Source organism: Melospiza melodia, chromosome 3, assembly GCF_035770615.1.
Source record: "Melospiza melodia melodia isolate bMelMel2 chromosome 3, bMelMel2.pri, whole genome shotgun sequence".
In the NCBI taxonomy this organism is placed as follows: domain Eukaryota; kingdom Metazoa; phylum Chordata; class Aves; order Passeriformes; family Passerellidae; genus Melospiza; species Melospiza melodia.
Window position 1 is genome coordinate 104,202,876 of NC_086196.1, and position 19,649 is coordinate 104,222,524.

Genomic DNA, 19,649 nt, shown 5'->3' on the forward strand with positions numbered 1-19,649 from the left:
CCCTGGGCCAGGGGATGTTTGGGACAGAGGCAGGACACACTCTGGGACATGGAGGGCAGGAAATACCTGGGCTCCTGAACTGGCTGAGGGTAGAATAAAGAAGGAAGCGCTGAAAATGAAAGCAGAGCTGCAGTGACATTTTCATGCTTGGCTTCTGACATCCTCTCCCTCTCATACACTTGACTTCCTTGCTTATTTTTATCAGATGAAGCTGATGGTCGCTGCTACGGTAACCCTGTGTGGTTACAGCTCTGGCAGCCACCGAGTGCTCAGTGCATGCTTCCTTTGTGGCTTGTGCACTCTTCCCACCCCTCAGGGCTCTCAGAACACCGCGTTTGACTTTGTTGTGCCTCAGCTGCCTGTTGTGGTGGGTGGAGGTTCACCCCTCCAGGCTCTGCTCCCTTGTCCCAGGCCACTGCTACCTGCCATCTCTTCTTGTCCTGTCTTTGCTCTCTTAGGTGGGAAAGGTTCAGGTCACTGACCTCAGGCATGGGGCTGGGGGTTTTTGTTTTAACGTGGGTAAAGCACAAGACAACTTTCACAGAGTTGGTAACTTGGTGTGGGAGAAAAAGCTCTTCATTGACAGGAAAAGGTCTGATTTGAAATAACAGCAACAAAAAAAATTACTTCTCTTGCTTTGACCCCAATCCTTCCCCTTTTAGCCGTTATAGGGAAGGTGAGACCAGAGAACAGAGGAATCTCTTTCCCAGCTGGTTTGTCTCCAGTCCTGGCACCCAAAGTGCCCCAGCCTGCTGCCCCAGGCTTTTGGCTCATGCTGGGCCCATCAGCACAGTCAAGCCCCACACGTCTTTTCCTTCAGGTGAACTTCCACTGAGCAAAAGTTGGGAGCTGCAGAGGTCAGTGTGTGCCCCAGGGTTTGTCCTGGCCACATTTCCAGTCCTTCAGGCACAAAACCATGGAGCCACAAGGAGCTTTGGCAGAGCAGCTCCCCACTATCACACCTCACAACGCCAGCCACAGTGCCCTCCCTTGCTTTGCAGCAGCTCCTTTTCTCTCCATCCCTGCTCATCATCACATAAACACACACAATGCCCCCACCAGTCCCAGGCATTTCCTGGGTGAAGCAGGTTTCTCTGCACTCAGTTCCTCTCTAGGTGATGGGCATGGAGCCTCTTCCCTCCCACTCCAAAGCCAGCACTCATAAACCTTCATTTGTGTGAGGATGGGTTTGAGCTTAGCTCAGCAGAGCTGCTCTCCAGCCAGGCTTGCACAGCCCTTTCTGCAGGTGGGTGATCACTGGGGCTCTGGGAAGTGACACATTTTTAACCCAAGTGGCTCAAAGCCAATGACACTGTGCTTGTGACACTGCTGGCCTCCAGGAAAGCCTGGATGGGCCACCATGCCTCAAGGATGTCCCCCACGCTGCCCTCCTGCTGCAGAGACATTGGCACAGACCCTGCTGACCATGGGGACACCAGGCAGGTGCATAACTGAACTCTGCTGTACTCCTCTCACATCCAGACACAGATTTGTGCTGGCCAAACAGAAGCAGAAAGGCATCACTTGGACCATGAAACACCCAGAGCTTTTCTCCTCAAGTAAGGATTTAGGGATAGCAATTCCTCTTGTTTATACAGAGATGTGTGGTGCTCAGGATTGCTTTTTGAGAGCTCAGAGCATGTGCATTACAGGCTGTTGCTCCTCACATCCCCTGGTTCGTTCCAGGTGAGTAGGCTTGGAGGATTTTGTTTTAGTTTTGATTGTGCTTCAAGGCATCTTAAAGCAGATCAGCATCACAAGGATGAAAGCTCCACATCCTCATAGGCTGGGAACTTCCTGCTGGGATTAAAATTGGAAGGAGACAGCTCACCTGAAAGAAAATTCAGCTTCTCCTGTTGCTTGCAATGATAAGGAGACTGGTTACACCAGAGCACAACTTCAGCCTGCACAAGGGGACGTGTATCTCAGGAGTGGCTGCTCCCCACATGCAGTGCTGGTGAATTATCTTTGCACTCCCACAGAGCAATAATTTTTCCTGTCTGCACCCAAATGTAGGCAAAGTCAGATGCCAGCAGTTCATGTGCAGAGGTTCAAGTGACTGTGGGCTTGGTGAAGGTGAACAGAAGTGGATGCACACTGAACACTACAAATGAAATGTCTGGGAGAGTGAGCACAGGCTGAACTAAGCAGGACAGCAGAGCACAGCTTGCTGTGTCATCACTTTCAACTACAGGGCAAAGCTGGAGGAGGACAAATGCCTCAGGTTTAAATGTTACCCAAGAGGAACATTGTTCTGTGTGCAAAGAAAGGTCCTTATGCCACCCATCATTCTTCTTTGGGATGACTAAGGCTCAGCCATTCAGCACCAAGCCCATTTTCATTTGATGATCCAAGCTCCAGTTCGGCCACAATAGTTGGAGTTAGGGAGCAGGAAAGAGCCTCCTTCCTACCAGCACTGCTCCAGGCAGATACAAGGCAGACCCCCTGGCTGAGCAAGCCCCACTCAGGGCCAGCCCTTCTGGTCTTACCCCAAAACAGGATGATACATCAGGATTCATTCTTCATTCTGATGTGAGCCTGAAAAACCTGCTGGTGTGCAGCACATGGAAGCAGCAGACAAGTTCAATGTGTTTGCAGTTTCCTTAACCAGTGCTGTATTTTGAACAAAAACGTTCTGGGTGAAGAAGAAACATCTTTGCTGATTTCAGACCAGCACATCTGGTCGTCTTGCAGCAGCTTCTACAAGGCAAGCAACTCTGTGCCTGAGGAAAGGAAGACATCAAAGCACCTCTGCTAGAGGCTGACTGAAGAAAAGGAGAGGTCAGCTTTAATATTGCATTTGTTCCCATGGGATAAAATATCCATGAGGGTTGAGCAGGATACAATTCATCTCTGAACTGTAGGGCTCACACTGAGCATGCCCTCAGTTCAAGCATTTAATGGAAAGGTCATTAGTTAGTGTATTTAAACTAGTCTCATGTAAACACAACACTCCAGCCTCAGCTGGGCTTGTTTGCCTAGGTTAGATTAGAGTGTTAGCTGCCAAATCACAGGAACTTCTATCCACGTACCTTAAAGATATGGGTATTCCAGGGTATTTGCTTCTTATCTCCGGGTTTTAGTGGAAAATTTAATCCCATTAAGTACACAGCTTGAATTACTGAACCCTGGCGTGGTCAGACTCCTACAGCCAGAACAGTGCCTGGGTACCAGAGCAGCTCAGAGTCACACTCAGAAATGCCATTTTCCCCAGCAGCAGCACCACAAACTGTAGCCTGTGGCCACTGGCGAGTGCCAAGGCAGCTGCTCAGGCAGAGCTGACCTCTGGAGCCGGAGTGGCAAACACAGACAGCCCTGGGTAGCTCAGCTGAGACCTACGGGCACCCACAGGGCAAGGCTTGTCTTCCTGAGTGCTGCTCAGGGCAGGGAAGAGCATGCACAGGGAACATGACTAACAGCAGCTGTGAATAGTTTCCACTCTCCATTACTTCATGCTCTGCAAGGTTAGGTAAGAGGGTAGATGTAGATGACAGATATAAATACAGATTTTTTTTTTTCAGGAATAAATAAACCAGAGCAGCAGTTTGCTGCAGCCTTTCACACAGCAATGAGCAACCACAGGAAGATGGAAGGCAAAGGTCTGCCCCCTCAAAGTTGACTTAGGTTTCCAATGCCATAGGGCATGATCTGAGGCCAGCCACCAGTATGAAACCAGCAGCTCCAGGCTCAGCTGATAACCATGATCTGGAAGGTTGACCATCCCACCCCACTTTTACAGTAAAAACAAAGCCAGTAGGTTTGGAAAGCATTTTCAAACTTTATTTACAACTGTCACAGTGACAAAAATGTAGTTTGAAAAAAATGCTAGCTTCTCCCTGAGGCTCAAAAAAGAATTACAGAAATATAGAATGTATATCATACAACAGGAGTTTTACTGGAGTGCTTTGTTCTTTAGATACGTTCAACAACAAATAGAAATATACACAATACTTCCAAAAAAAGGATGCAGACAGAAATATGCAAGTCTTTAGGGCAGACAGCAGGTCTGAAGTCCAAGGATTGCCATCTCACTGCTGCCCACGTGGTAACATCTTTGATATAGAGCTTTGACTGGGTGGTACAGATGGTAGAGACCAATAGAGAGTAACACTTAGAAATAAGACAACTGGCTGGTATGCAGGTGTACAAGCTCACTCCAGTAAGACAGCAAGACTAGAACAAGTGTTACAGACACAACAGCTGAATCCATTGCTAGAGGAAATGGTATCACCACATCATGGCTGTTCAGTGATCACCCATCCAAGGTGGGCAGGGAGTGTCTGACTGGGTCTGCGTGGCTGGACATGAGGCCAGCTGCAGTGTAGGAACACTGAATTTCTCCTGCTTTGTGCTAACTCATCTCCAAACTCCCATCTGTCCAAAAATAGTTACACAGCTGATAAATTATTGCCATTATGTTGAAACACAAGCAAGACAAGACTAAAACAATCCTGCCAATACGTTAAAAGCAGTTCCCAAACCCCACCAGCGTTTAACTACTCATGAGGTATTAAAAATACAAATACACACAGGTCCAAATAGATTTTAAAAATGGAACCACTTATAAGCAAAGGGGGGTGGCATTAGGATTATTATGGAAGTTTGGTTAAGGCCTTGACATTTCTTTTCCTCTTCCATGACCCCAGATTTGGTTTAGGTGGTACCTGCTCTCATCCTATCCCAAGACTGACTGGCTCCCAAGCTGGTCCCCAAAGCTGCAAGACCATCCCTCCTTTCCAGGGAAGCAGCAGGTTACCTTGTCTGGCAGCAGACTGGCCTTCTCCTTGAGGCAGGATATGGTGAAGAGAGGACAAACCCAGACCTCACAAGCCAGTCTGCACTTCATTAAAACAACCATGAACGTTTCACCCTCACTAAGAAGCAGGAATGCATCTCGTCTCAGGACACCCAGGCTAGTCCCCTCCCAGCAGACCCCATCCTGCAAACCCCACTGGTGATCCACACTGGATCTGGTGTTTTGTCTTTGGATGACCCCCAGGTCTGGCAGCCCCCCTGCCAACACTCCCTCCAGCCTGTCCTGCACTGAGGAGGCCCTACAGTGCAGAGCTGGAGGAGAAGCCCCCAGCCCAGCCCTCTCAGGCCCATTGACCAGCAAGTTAAGAGACACAAAACCCTACAACTTCAAGGACACCGAGGCAAGGAGGCATCCATCTCCACCCTTAGGCTTGGGGCACTGTACAAGAAGAGACCACCCACAGCAGCCTCAGCAAACAGGAGAGAAAAATCTGAGGTGTTCAAACCTACATGAGCTCTTGCTGCAGACATAAGCACCTTTTTACACCCGATGCACACCACCTCATGTTCACCACCTGCAAGATAAGCTAGGGCGTTGCAGGAGAGATGACAAGCAGCAGCCTAATGCTATCCTGCAAATACAGCTGCTCAGCATTGAAGAGTCTAAAGGCAAACAGGGGGACAAAGTAACTTTGGGGAAAGTGGCTGGGAAACAGGCTCAACAGCAAGAGCAAGAAACCAGACTACTCCTATGGACGCTCACCTTGCCCTAGGAGGTGCCGAACCAGGGAGAGCTACAGGCCCCTTGTCACTAGGTCATTTAGCCATGCTTCGCTATGGACACCCTTCCACCCCCCAGCACACAAAATGGAAGCTGTAAGAAAGGCAAATCTGAGATATTTTGGCTCTGTTCTCATGCTTTTAGCCAGAGGCAGCTCCCAGCCAAACGCTGCCACCTCCAAGTTTCCTCCCTCTTCCCGAGCTCCCCCCTCAGCAGTCCTCGTGTGGTCACCCTCTGCCATGTGCTTGGAATTTCACTGCTGCCTCCGCCTCGGAAAAATACAGATAATGATCTTGAGAACAGCAAACATTTCTCTGCGTTACTTCCTTCCTTCCTCAGGAGGTCTGGTGACACCGAGGGCTTCAGTTCTCAATACAGAGAATACAAAAAAACTAAGATCTCGCAGGTGCAAAATTGAACTTGTCTTATTAAAAGACTTTCAAAGAAAGTGTGGCTCTTCCTTCAGAAGGGTGCAGTCCCTTGCCTTTCCTCGGACGCCATTTATTGCTCCTTGTTGTCCTTCTTTGCGTCTTCACAGTTTTCTTCCTCCTCCTCCTCCTCCTCCTGCACGAGGAACTCCTCGGGCGGCCATCTGAGCTCGCCGCTCTCCACGTCGCCCTCCGTGGGCTCCACCACGATGGAGGGCAGGCGGTCCTTCAGCTTGCAGTAGCGATCAAAGTCCGAGGGGTCGGGGAAGATCTGAAAGAGGCAAGGAACACGCTGTCAGAGGGGCTGCGCTCGCCAGGCTCGGCCAAAAACACAGCTCCAGACACTCAGGTCTCCAGGGCAGGCTAGTCTGGACACAGAGTCAACCACTGAGCTATGGGAGCACTCCTGGAGTTGTCAATAACCTTTTCCAGTCTCCAAGTAATGGAAATGAGCCCTGCCCAGGAGGCTCCCGAAGCACGCGCTTGCTTGGACAGCGCTCAGCAAATAGGCACCTGCCCTTTTGGATATTTATCCAAATGCCTCACCCCCCCTCCACCCCTGCTTTTGCATTAATGCTCTTCAGCCTGCACACAGAGCTCTCTCCATCAGAGAATCTGAGATCTCATTTCCTGCTGCTGGTCAGGCTGCACATCAGAACAGGCTTGCTCTCCAGGCTCTGCTGCTGAGGAGGCTCATGGCAACCCAGGGCTAGCACAGCCCAGACCCCTACAGCAAGGGCCTGTGTCTGGTATCACTCCAGGGCCACAGAGCCAGCCTGAAATAGCTCAGCTGCATGTTAGAGATAATTCTGGCAGCATTCTGCACACTACAGCTACCAGACATCAGCAGTGAAACTCAGCAGGACACCCATTTTATGGAAGGGCTGGGGACTAGACTCTATTTCTTTAGGAAAGGGGTACTTGTGGCACAGCCAGCAGTTATGCACTGTACTTCCCATGAATACAAGGACTCCTCGATTTCCAGCCCCTCAAGGTTCACCTTTCCCATTCCATCCCACCCACTGCTTGCCACGTGGATGCACAAGCTTGTGCAGTGCAGCAGCACCAGGGCCCACACTCACTGGCAGTGCCAGTGATGGACACTTTCATCCTACTAGGAACTGAGGCAAAGTGTGAGTAAAGGGAAAAAAAAAACCTGCTGGTGCAGTGTTAGCAGCAGCTTTGCATGACTAGATTGCAATATGAACAGAAAAGTTGTGTTACTTGTGGGTAACCTGCTGGGGGAACACCTTCAAACCCCAGCTCATCCAGAAGGGAACTGGATGGGTGATAAAAAGGTTATCACTGCTGGGTGATAAAATCCACTGGCTACATCAGACCTCATGGTTAGTAGGCAGGAGATTAAACAACCACCACCTGCTATTTCAAACAATTTTATCAGAGTGTCCATTTCACATCAGAGTTGCATTTAAACACCCCAAGGAAGAAAAAGACAAAGTGCATTTTCCCCTTGAGGTTGTAGGCCAGGTGAGAAGTCATGTGGCTGCACTTTCCTTTGAACATCACCTGCATTCCAGTGAGTTCCAAGAACATCCTTGCAGGGAGCAGCACGCCAGCCTTGGCCTCAGTCTGAGAGCAAGATCTCATCTGCTTTCATCTCTGTGGTTCCAGTTACAAAAGCAGGCTCCCCATCCAGGAGCCATGAGCATTAACCGTGAAGCCTCATTCTCCTTGTGCCAATCATCTGGGCACTCCCCACCTTGGGAAGCCCTGGCCACAAGAAGTGAAACAACATCCTATCTGCCCCTCCTTCAGCCTAGCAACTATTAGCTACAGCATCACCTCCTTGGCCATGCTCAGGCTTCTATTGTTCATTTTTCCTTCAACCCAAAGCTTTGTGGCAATCAGATTGGAAAAGCATCAGGCTGCTGCCTAACACAAATTCAGGCAAGGGAAGAGAAAGAAATGCACAAATCAGGGGCTGTTTGCATGTGATCATCTGGTCCTGGGGACAGTGGTGCAAGACTCCAGCTCCCACCATCCAGGTTTTTCAGGTGCACAAGAGCAGCTGAGGTCCCCTGAATGCAGGCACATCAACCTGGGCATTGCAGCGTGAGCTGCTTGCTATTAGTCACTCTCAGCACCAGTGAGACAGCAACTGTTTCTTGGAACTTTGTGGCTTCTGCTTGGCCAAACAAAATCAGTTCAGGCACACAGTGCATTTCTGAAAGTACAGTCAGTGGCTCTTAAGCTTCAAGTTATCTAAACCCAGGATAGGGAAAAAAATACTCTTGACATTACATGGTTTAGAAGGTTGCAATGGAAAAAAAAATTGTGGTTCAAGAGGTTACATAAGCTGATAATGTCATGAAAATAGCCTCCTATAGAAGAAAAATAGCAGTATAATAATTAAACTAACCTTTGGCTGCTATTATTTTAAGCACATTAGGTCAAATTGGAGCAATTTCTTTGAAAATAGCCTGCCAGATTTTTTTTCCAGAAACTAAGTAGTAGTCATTTCCTTACAAACAAATATCTGCAAAATGTGGTGTGCAGCTTTTTTAATAATAATAAAAAAAAAACCCTAGCACAATCTTATCTCAAACAGCTGCAGGACAGGCCAAACCCAAGAAGGTCAGGATTTTTTCCACTAAGTCATGCTTTTTAATCGTTGAGGCAGCATGAAGGGAGATGTTGCAACTGCACTTTGAAGGGGCGTGGACAGTCAATGGAAAAAACACAGAAAGGCAGATTTCCTCCAGTGTGATGGGCAGGGTGACAGCAGGCCAAGCACAGGGGCCCAAGGAAAAAGGGTTTGAGACTTAACTGTACATCTGGGGAAGCCAAGTGAGAAGGTTAACCAAACCAGCCTCCTCTTCACAGAAAAAGATAAGCCAGCAGCAGCTCTCTCTGTCCTGCTCCAGTAGGGACATGCTACATTTGTTGTAGGCCTTATTTATCTGGTCCCACTCCAGATGTAGGCAATGGAGAGAAAGAAACCCCCCTAATTTACAGCAAGCTCCACACTGGGGATGGCACAGCTCAGCTCTGACCTGGGAGCTCTGCACCCTGTGGCACAGCAGCCAGGACAGCAGCACCTGCCTCCTCCAGGCCTTTCTGCTCCCGTTATCCTGCCCAGGGCTGTGGGAGGAAGGCTCTGCACCTCCCTCCCCACAAACAGAGCAGGAGCCATGGCTTGGCTTCTCCCTCTTGTGCATGACAGCACCTTGCACACAGGTGAGGCAGACCTGGGCACTTGATGGGGGACAAGTGACAAGCAACTGGCTGTGATGGCTGCCTAAAAGCAAATTTACAGCAACTCAGAGGCATCTTCCACCCCTTCACTTGCATGATACAGCACAAGGGCTGCAACTGCTCCCACACAGAGCCCCAAATCCTGGCCAAGGAGAGACACATCCAACACCTCTAGATCCACAGAGGACATGCATGTTGCTTCTTACACCACTCAACACATCTTCTTGCTAACAGCAAGACTGGTTTTTACAGGCCCCTCTGTCTGGGAACTGCTCTCCTCATGAACTTATCCAGATCACACACAAATCAACCAAACTCTTGCCTTGCAGCTGGAAAGGGCAGGGAAAAGCAGAACTTGAAACAAAAGCCTGAAATGATTTTAGGACGATCATGTTTGCCTCTGTTTCAGATGATCCAGCTCTACTATCCTTTGTTGAAGTCCTGGCAACAAGAACGGAAAGTTCTCATTGCCCTGGGGAGGCTCATACCCTCTCTCAGCATTCACAGGGATGGAGAAACACCAAAAGCAGGAGAGATGTCAGGCAATTTACAAGATTAGCTCAGCACTACCATAATCCAAGTGACACTTGTAAATCCAAAACAACTTCCACATGTGTGCTCCATACCAACACCCATAGTTAAAATGCCTGTCTCTCCTCCCATGGGGCTGAAAAGTATTTAAATTGTATTACAGGGAGACTAAAGCAATGACATATTTCCAAATTAAGTTACTGGTTTGGGGGAAAGCTTTGCTTGACTGTGGTAGCTCTATACAAGATGCAAAGTCCACATTGGGAGACATCCCACTTCAGGCACAGGATACATCACTCATCCTCCTTGGACTGAAGGGCAGAATTTTGGGCCTCTTCAGCAATATCAATATTCCAAATCCCAAATCAGCATTGAAGTTCTGAAAATAAAGCTTTAGTGCCACTAAGAAGCATGGCAAGCTCCTTTCAGGAAGTGCTTTGGTCATCTCTCAGTGCCCTCTCTGGAGGGCTCCTCCAGCCACAATGTATACATTTACTCACACAGCAGTCATGACTCAAAAACGAGCTCCAAGTATGCACACGGCAGCTGTGACTCAGGTTGATGAGCCACAACAACTCCCCAGCCACAGAAATACTGTCCTGTCTCAGGGCATGATGTCAGGGAAACTTCCTACATCTAACCATTTTCCCTCAGAGTAACAAGGCATCAAAGTAGGGTGGAAAAAACACACTCTGAGGTGTTGCTGCTCTGTCCTCAGTGTGGATTTCAGTGGAACACTCGTGCACAGCATAGCTGCCAACATGATTGCTTTTTTATCTGTTTATCCCATATCCTGCTTCTGTCCTCACTGAGGTCCCAGACCCTGGAATACACATTGACTCTGCCCATTAATCTTGTCTAGCAGCCGTGCTTGCTATCACCACCTCTTTGCAGCCTGGTCTCAAAGCCTTCCACAGCAGCAAGCAGCACCTCTGAAGGACTTCCCCTGCACAAATCAAAGCTGCACAGACATGAAGCACCTGACAAGAAAACAATTACAGAGGAAGTTGAATTTCCATTGAGCCAACAGCCCTTGGGCCAGTAACATACTGGTGGTCCAGTTTAACTGGAGGGATCCAGTACACACAACTCCCAGGGAAAGCCAGTGCTTCCCCAGGGCTGGTGAAGAGGTGTTGCACTCACCAGAAATGACTTCCCGAACACCAAGCTTTTGGCACAGCCACTGGAGAGAGCCTTAAGCCTATTTACCCAGATTCAGGCACTCTGACGTGATTGCCAGCGAGCTGTGGCTGTGATTAACCCGCACAGATCCCAGCATGATGCGATCACCACCTAAAGAGCTCAGGCTCCCCATGACAACCAAACCTCAGCTGAGGGCACGAGGCAAGCCCAGCCTCTGCAGGCCACTCTCCTGCAGGGGAGCCTCAAGGAGCAGCGAGCCACCTGCCAGCCAGCCTGCAGCAAAGCAGCACGCTCAGCTCAGAACGCACACTTGGGGCATTAAAGCACTTTCAGTTGTGCTCAGGCCCTGCTCCACTTCCAAGAAGCAAGGCAGGACTGCAGTCAAGGCACTGTTTTGACAACAGCTCCCACGAGATGATTAATTCAGCCTCGGCTTCAGCGGCATTGTTCGTGCTGCTGGGAGACAGCACAGAGGACAAGCTGGCAGAGTGCTGATGAGGCTCTTCAAAGGTATTTCTGGGGCTGGGAAGCAGCAAACAGTGCATTGGCTCTGGCTGGCAGCAGAAACAGCCTGGCTCGCTGGACACTGCCAGGCAGGAAGTGTGTGAAGCCCTCCGCAGCCACATCTGTTTGCAGCAGGGGCAACTTGAGCCATCAGCTGCATTTCAATGAGTTTTTTGTTTAGTAAGTCCCATGGGAATTATGGGACATCTATTAAAGATCCAGAAATAGCTTCTCACTGCAGGCACAAGACCCAGCATGACATCATCTCTTCAGTCACATCTTCTGTTTTGTCTATGCTGCCCTGTTCTGAGACTCATGCCCCAAATTCACCACTCACTTCTGCTCAGGCCCTTGGAATCTGAACCATCTTCAGGGGGATCAGACAGCAGCTTGCTGCCACAAATACAGTAATAAAAGCTGTCTTACTGAGCATGATTTTGAAGCTAGCACACTAGCTTACAAGCATTTTACATATTAACTGGAAAAAAGGCAATCCCATGGTGAGAAAGCATGTTTACCTTAAGCCTATGGAAGAACTCAGTTAATACTGGTATTCCTTGTGTAGTCTGAGTTTTCACTATTGAGCAGTGATGACCAGCCCAGCAAAGGGCACAGTGCTTTACCAGGGAGGAGAGTGCAGACCTTCAGCTCATGTCTAGGACAGACAGACACCCCAGTGGGTGGAAGATGCAGAAGGAAAAAGTCAACAACACAAGCTCCCTTCGCAATCACTGAGACAGAGAGGAGCCAAGAAGTTCAGTGAACTCCACAAGACAGAGAAATCAGATTGCTAAAGTTTATAATCAGGGTATGAGCTTGCTTCCTCAGTTTACTTCCAAATAAAACAAAAAAAAAGACTTTGAAACAGTTGTCTTGGTAGGACAAGTCTGTCTGCAGCGGGTACTGATGTGCTCCAGAATTCCAGCAGTGGAGCTGGGCTGTGCCACCTCCTCTGGTCCAGACAGTTTCATGCCTGCCTCTGGTGGCAGAAGCAGCCCCCAGTCTCAGGCAGCATCCTACTGACCTAATCCCAGGCAGTGCCTACTCTACACAGCTTGGAGGGGGAATTTTGAACCCCAGTTTGAGGTCATCTCCATAGTACAATGAGTTCAAGTTCTACTAAAGGAACAGGACAAAATTTTGAAGCTAAAAGCTTGATTCTGGCTCCACTTTTTATTTTTTGCCTCTCATAGCCAGCACAGGGCTGTTACACTGTGAGTGCCTGACTCTGCAGATGAGTGGAGGAAGATGCTGCAGCTCAGAACAACAAGCCTCAGTGTAGGAGCAGTCATGCTCCATTAGCCCTGTCTGGTTTTAAGTTATTGCACTACAGCTCTCAGACAAGCATACAATTTTCCATGTACCAAACTCTCTCCATCAGCACGATGAGGCACAAAGTGCCAAAGTCTGAGGTAGAACAAAAAGTCCATGGTGCTATTTGCATCAGATTTGCCCTTGCTGGTCTCAGCTGACTTTTCAACCCTTTAAGGGCACTTTCAACTTACCTTGACTTACACTGTGACATTCTCAGCCTAGCAGCCAGAGAAGGAAGGCTGGATCCTGCTCCCCAATCCTCTTTACACTAACCTGATTTAGAGGCAGACCTCCTGCACAGCCCACATACTACTAATGCCATAAGGGTCTTCCATTTCAACTCCTCTACTCTTGCTGCCACCACTCTTCATCACATCAAGGTGAAGTTTTCCTTGCAGGCATTTGAAAAACAATTATCTACCACTAGGCCACTAAAGAGAGCAGATCCAGGATGCAGAAGCCCTGCACAGATATGAGTCGACAGCTTTTATGACTCACATGTTCAGGTGATCCACTCAAAACCAAACAGTCCTGCTCCCTAGTTGGCCAAAGCAGACTTTATCAAGGTCATTAGCACCTGGGGAAGAACCTGACTGAAGTGATCATTAGAACAAGCAGGGCACCTGGATTCTGCCTCTCCCTGGGAATTTGGATGGGTAGATTGAAGGATTTGACCTGACTGGGTTAAGCCTCTTCATAAGGTGACCCATAAAGGCAGCCCTTGCAGGTTACTTTGATTGCTTCACATTTAACAACTGGCATTGCCTCTGCACTCTGTAAAGGAGGAAAGAGAGGCTGCACGCTCCCCACTAGCTCAAGTACTGAAGCACAGCTATAAACCAAACAACTTGCATTATCCAGAGCCAGAATCCTGACTAAAAGAAGGAATGCATCCCCTTTTCCTCCACACAGCTATGCCTTCTGCTGGAGGCCTCGGTGGTGGCCCAAAGTTCAGTCGATTTCACGCTCCAGTGCACTGCTGCTGCCTTGTAGTTCCCTTTTCAGACAAACATTCAGCACCTCATCTGAATGCACACTTGGAGCAAATGCCTCCGTGCAGATTGTGTAACATCTGCAAAGGATAAAGCCTGCATCTGGATGTGCTGGTAAGAGTCACCCGACACACAGAGCAGATGCAAGTCGTCTGCCACCATCCAGCATCTGTGTCAGAGCTCATCAATGAGCCTCCTGGAAGTAAGGAAAACCATGGAGCTGGGAAGCTAAGGTGCCTAACTTGTGCTGCGATTAACTACAGGCTAGGAAATGAAAGGGATGTTAAGACTAAATCTAGCTGCAGACCACTTCTTTATTGATCTAGAGATGAATAGCTAACTACATTGTTCAGAAGTTTCAGAATGAATGCAACTCGTGCCTCCAGGTACCGAAATCTCCAGTGACATTTCACGGCTCATTTAGGCTGTGTCTGCCCTCACTGTCTCTCACAGAGGATTGTTAACCCTTTCAAATGGGCACAACAGTCAGGAAAATCAAGAACTAGATCAAAAAAATGTGGATGCCATATAAACAGCATCCTTCTGCTCTCAGCAGATCAGCTGTATGCTGTGTTACAAAAATCTCATGAGCCCCCTCAGCCCAGTGAGTGCCATGAATCCTTCTTTAACCCATCTCCCACTGAGCCCCGTGAATGCTGAATGAGCAGGGGCTCGGTCACTTCAAAACAAATGAATCCTCTGCCAACCCACACTGATAGCGAGGGATATTTTAGACAATCATCTCCTGCCAAGCAAGCATTCCAGTCTGTTGACTAGTTCTCACTAATGCAAGACCTGCCATTAGGTCAGGCTATGGAAACGTGCGTTGGACCAAGCTTAACAGTGTAGCCCAGGCAATTCCACACGGGATTAGTGCCTCAGCCGCCAGCCAAACACTCACCTGATATGACAGCCCATCCTTGCGGGGGCTTAGTCCGATCTCATCCATGGCTGGGGTGTTCATCATCACTTCAGTCATTTCAGCGGATCTCAGATAATCAGAGCTAGAGACAAAAGACAGCATTCCAGTGATCCGAGGGGCTCCGGCAGGACCGAGCACGATTCAAGCAGCGAAGCGAGCAGCGGAGACTGTAGGCAGTCTATTTCTGGTCCCTTCCTTCCTGCCCCCCCTTGGAAGGCAGCGGAAAAAGCTCAGTCCCTCGTAAGCTGGAGCTGCATCCAATGCCCTGGGAGCACCTCCCCGGCTCTGCCCAGGAGCTCCAGCACAGCCGGGGACGCTCCGGCAGCAGCGCTTCGCTGTTAGCCCCGCTTCCCCCAGCTCTGCCCCGCGGGGAGAGAGGGGGGAAGTAAAAAACCACACTAAATAAAGTGCAAGCGCGGGGGGCTTGGTTTTTCTTTCACTTTTTTTTTTTTTTTTTGTTAATTTCTCAAGCCGGCGCGCTTTAGCTCCCACTGACTTATTTTACAACCTCGGGGACTCCCACGCCAGCGGAGCGCGCGGCGCCAATTCCAGCTCGGCTCTTCCAGCCTTAATGGAATTTCCAGCGCGAGAAAGTGAAGCGAACTCCCTCCCGCAGCCGCTCACCCGTCCCGCTACCGCCCGCCGGGGAACCGCCGCCACCGGCCGCCGGCCCCGAGCCGCTCCCCGGGGCCCCTCGCCGTCCCACTCCTCGCCTCACCCCGGGGCGGCTGAGGCGGCATGAAGGAGACACGGTCGGCTTAAGGGGCTTGGCCTCAAGCGTCCCCCCGCCCGCCCCTCATGGGAAGCGCCCACTCACCAGGGCAGGGGACACAGCACAGACATGAAGTCCCGGCGGAGGCTGCCCCAGGCAGGGGGTGGTGGAGGGGGCACCCAGGCGCTGCGGGACGATGCGCGGCGCTGCCGGGAAACCGAGCACGGTCCCTCACGCCTCGGCCGCCGCCTCCGCTCTGAGCCCCGCGCCCGCCGCCGCGTCGCCTTAAATGGCCCCGGGGGGCGTGGCCCGGTCTCAGCCCCGCCCACCCGACTGACGTCAACTTTTTCATGAATGGCCTCGGCGCCGCCCGCGGGGGGACGGTGTGGGGGGGGTGTTCGTCTGTCCGTCCGTCCCATGTCCCCGCCACAGCCACCCCGTGCCGGGCGTTCCCAGTGCAGGGAGGTCAGAGCGGTGTGTTCCCGCTGTCCCGGCCCGGGCCGAAGCGGGGTGCGGCCCCCCGGCTCTGCTGCCGGCACCTCGAGCATCACCGCGGCTGGCGCTGGGTGTCACGGAGCGGAGCGGGTCTCAGGCGCGGCCCCTCCGTGGCGGTGGCGGCCGGGGACACGGGCAGGGACAGCAGGTGTCCAGAAGCGGCAGCGGCCGCCCAGCCCCGCTCCTGCCAGCACCTTCCGTGCCCCGCACCGCTGGCGGGGGTAAAAGCTGAGTGAGCAGCTCCAAGGGGCCGAGTTATATTTAGCAAAATAATGTGAATCAATGACGGGAAGGCGCAGGAGCAGAGGGAGAGGCAAATCCATTCGCTGACCGGGCAGCGTGAGCACCGCGGGCAGCCGTAGGTAAAGCATAAAGCGCATTTCCTGCATTCCCCTCCCAACATGAAACTTCTGGAAAGCAAAGTGCATCTTTGGGCCAAAGGCCTGGGCATCCCAAGCTCAGCACGACTCCCGACTTTGTGCATGGATCTGCTGGTGTTTTTACAGCCCGAGGAGCGGGCTGTGCCCCGAGGCACATGCCACGGGATGGGCCGGGCTCTCCAAGGCTGCTGAGAGACGCTCAGGGCTTCTGGGGACAGTTCCCCCTCTGTTTGCTTTCCCAGGGATGTTGCTGTACGCTGGCAGGTGAAGTTTAGTGCCGGGACTGTTTGGATTCCACCTGTTGCTCCGTGCTGCTGCTCAGACTTTGCCAACGCAGTGGATAACCAAACACACACTTACAAACGCTTCTCGTGTTTCCCTCAAACGCAGAACATTCAGCTGCTGCCTTGCTTCACACACATGTCTATGCACGGGCAAATACTTGCTATTTGCCCCAGTTTTTTAGTGCTAAAAATGCACAAGTTCAGTGTGTCTGAAGGGAAGCTTTGCCCTCAGCTCCACTGATCTACCCTCCAGACTGTGTATGAGTGTGTACATCCCCACATGCATGTGTTTCCTCAGACCGGACAATTTAATCTTCTTAGATTGATATTATATAATGTGAGCGTATGTGGGTGTTTCACATCAGGCTGCAGCAAGCTGCTGCTTTGTGCCACATTAGAATGAATCACAAGGAGTCAGTCGAGCCCCTGCAAGCCTGTGGAAATTCAGGTGGGTGGCAGTGAGCTCCCTGCAAAGGGCCACCAGTCACCTTCCGCAGGGTTAAAGGGAGGGAGGCAGCAGAGGGGACTGGGTGCACACAGCTCCTTTGCCCTCCTTGAGCCTCCTGACAATGAGGTTTGGAGTCAAGGAGAGGAGTGCGAGGACAGCCAAGTCTCCGAAGTGCTGGGGAAACAGCTTCCCTCTGTTCTGCTGGCCTGTCCACCCAGACCCCCTCTCCCTGCTGCATCCCCTGGGACACACACGTTCACATTGACTGTCTTTGCTGATTTCTCCACTAAGAGAATACCAAGACTTGACTTGTAAAATGCTTTTTTGATGCAGAACAGCCCAGGTCAGTGCCTGGTAGTATGTGCAGAGGCTGGGAGACCACTCTGGGAGAAGGAGAGAGACAGGGTGCTGCTTCAGTCAAGTCCCTTAAAATTAATTTTCCAGCCTGCCCCAAGCGCTTTCTTCTCCCACCACGTCCAGTTAAAACGTGGGACATGAGATGGGGACATAGCTCAGTTCCCTGGGATGTTTCATTCAAAGCAACCCTGCCTGTGTCCCTCAAACACATACACACCTGCTATGGATTTCCTGGTGGTGTCTGTACAAAATAAAAGCTGATGAAAAACGCACATGCCCCCCAGGCCCTCTTTCACCAGGCCCATTGGTTTGTCTTTCTAAATGCCTTCCTACGCTCAGCAGAGCTTGAAGTCCAAGGTTTTTCTCTCCTTGGGAAGCTCATTCTTTTAAGTATATAATCTTTGATACATCGAAGTCCCTGAAGGAGGTCAAGGGACAGAAATGGGACTCAATCTCCCCTCCATGCAGCCCCCATGGCTCCTGCAGCAACCACTAAGAAAAAGCAGCTCAGATGAGCCCTTTGCCTATGTCCTCTGGGCTCTGCCTTGCCATCATGGCTGGCATGGGAAGATATTCGAGTTTTTATGGATAAGAGCCTTTCAGGGGGTGTGAGGGGGATGACACAGAACAAAATCCCTGCATGTCTCTGTGCTGAGTACCCAGCTTACTTCCCAACGACTGGGTGAGAACGTGGGCCCTGGGCCTGGCCAATTCCCATCGGGAGCCCTGGGGAATCCGTGCTTTTACTGGCTCCAAGCCAGGGCGAGATCTATCCGTGTGATTAACCCTAAATGTGTTAACAACCCTTTAGAAAGCACAGGCACACCTCCCATGATTCCCATCAGTGATTCCCATCAGCCACACTTGGCTGCTCCCCTGCTTCGGGGTGGCTCCGGGTGAGGTTCCGTGGGTGAGCTGTGCACCAGGAGCACTGCACCTCTGGCCCTACCCTTGGGGGAAGTCTTGCTGAAGGCATCCAGGTGTCCCATGGATGGAAGATGTGTTATAAGCCTGGGAAGGTGTTCTCCATGCAAGGGAGTTGTCCTATAACAAACAGCTCCTTCTGCTTTACTTGTGCAGCCAGGTGTGAACAGCTGGGGCTGCGGAGGTGAGCAGGAGGGGCTGTTGTACCTGTGGCTCCCACCTTGCTAAGAACAAGCTTTCCTCTTTGGATAAGCCTTTATATCATGTCTAGGCTGAAAATGAGAGAGCCCAATTAACCCTTGAGCTGCTGAGCTGCCACCTTGGAAATGGCATCAGTTTTCAGTACATCCCAGATCCTAAAATGCCAAGTCCTCACCTCTCTCAGAGAGCAAAGCAAGAGGAGTTTCCTGCCATCCATGAGCTCACAACCACAGAGCAGTACATGGGAGCAGAGAATAAAATGGGATTAACTCAAAGTCTTTGATCACAAATGAGAATGAACCCCTGTGCTCATTCTCTGCTCTCTTGATAGGAGCAAGATACAAGATTTCAAATTGCTATTTTTTTGTCTTTTATTTTCAGCCAGTTCTAGTAAATGGAGCTCAACCTGCTCTGATTTCCCTTTTTTCCCTTATCTCAATGTTCACCAAGTCCCTGTTTCACTGCTGTGTATTTTTCCATTAAACACTGGATTCCCCTGTCACCTGGGGGCAGGAACAGCAGCACTTGGGCTCTCAGCTGGAGTAAAGGGCTTTCCAGGGCGTTGAGCTGAGGGGAACCAGATGAGCCCCCTGCCTTTTTTATTACCTTCAGTTAGTTTTATAAATCCCTGTAATATTTTGCTTTTCAGGACAGCATAAACCAACCAACAATTGGAAGCTCACACATTCTGGATCAGCAGCAATCCAGCAGGAGCAGAGTGATGCTGAAGGACAGAGCATCACTATCCTCCTGGAAGACACTTGTGCATCAGCAGAGCCAAGGAGATTGCTCATTTCCCTATATTTTCCCCTAACCTGCTTGCAATGCAAGAGTTTTCATTGCATTTGCCTCCAAGCAAACACAAGACACGGCGTGTCTGGATTTAGATCCCACTCGGCACAGGCTGAGCGCACGACAGCTGCTGGCACCCCAGCCCCTCTGCAGCCATGCACATGGCCACCTCCCTTTTCCAAGGGGCCACTGAGGCTCCATGTGGCCACCTCCCTTTTCCAAGGGGCCACTGAGGCTGCCCGAGACGAAGTGACCAGCGCAGGGTCACCCTCGGGGTCACCTCCATTTGGGAGCGGAGCTCGCCGGTTCTTGTCTCCCGGCCAGCGTTGTGAATCCTACGGGGAAAGTTTCCTAGTGAAAAAATAAACTCTTCCCACTTGGAATTTAAAAACAAAACCATGGAAACGTTTCTGTCCGTCCTAATGTTTTGCAAAAAAGTTATTTTAACAAATTTAAATTTGGGGCTTGAT

The 19,649-nt window shown here is 50.6% G+C and overlaps 1 protein-coding gene across 1 annotated transcript; it reads right to left on the reverse strand.

Moving 5' to 3' along the window:
• Positions 1 to 3,758: 3,758 nt before the first annotated feature.
• Positions 3,759 to 15,547, reverse strand: LBH (LBH regulator of WNT signaling pathway). The gene is made up of 3 exons (XM_063152434.1): positions 15,404 to 15,547; positions 14,566 to 14,668; positions 3,759 to 6,235 (listed from the first exon to the last, which is right to left on the reverse strand). The coding sequence occupies exons 1-3, from the start codon at positions 15,427 to 15,429 to the stop codon at positions 6,038 to 6,040; spliced, it is 327 nt and encodes a 108-aa protein (XP_063008504.1). The 5' UTR covers positions 15,430 to 15,547; the 3' UTR covers positions 3,759 to 6,037.
• Positions 15,548 to 19,649: the final 4,102 nt, after the last annotated feature.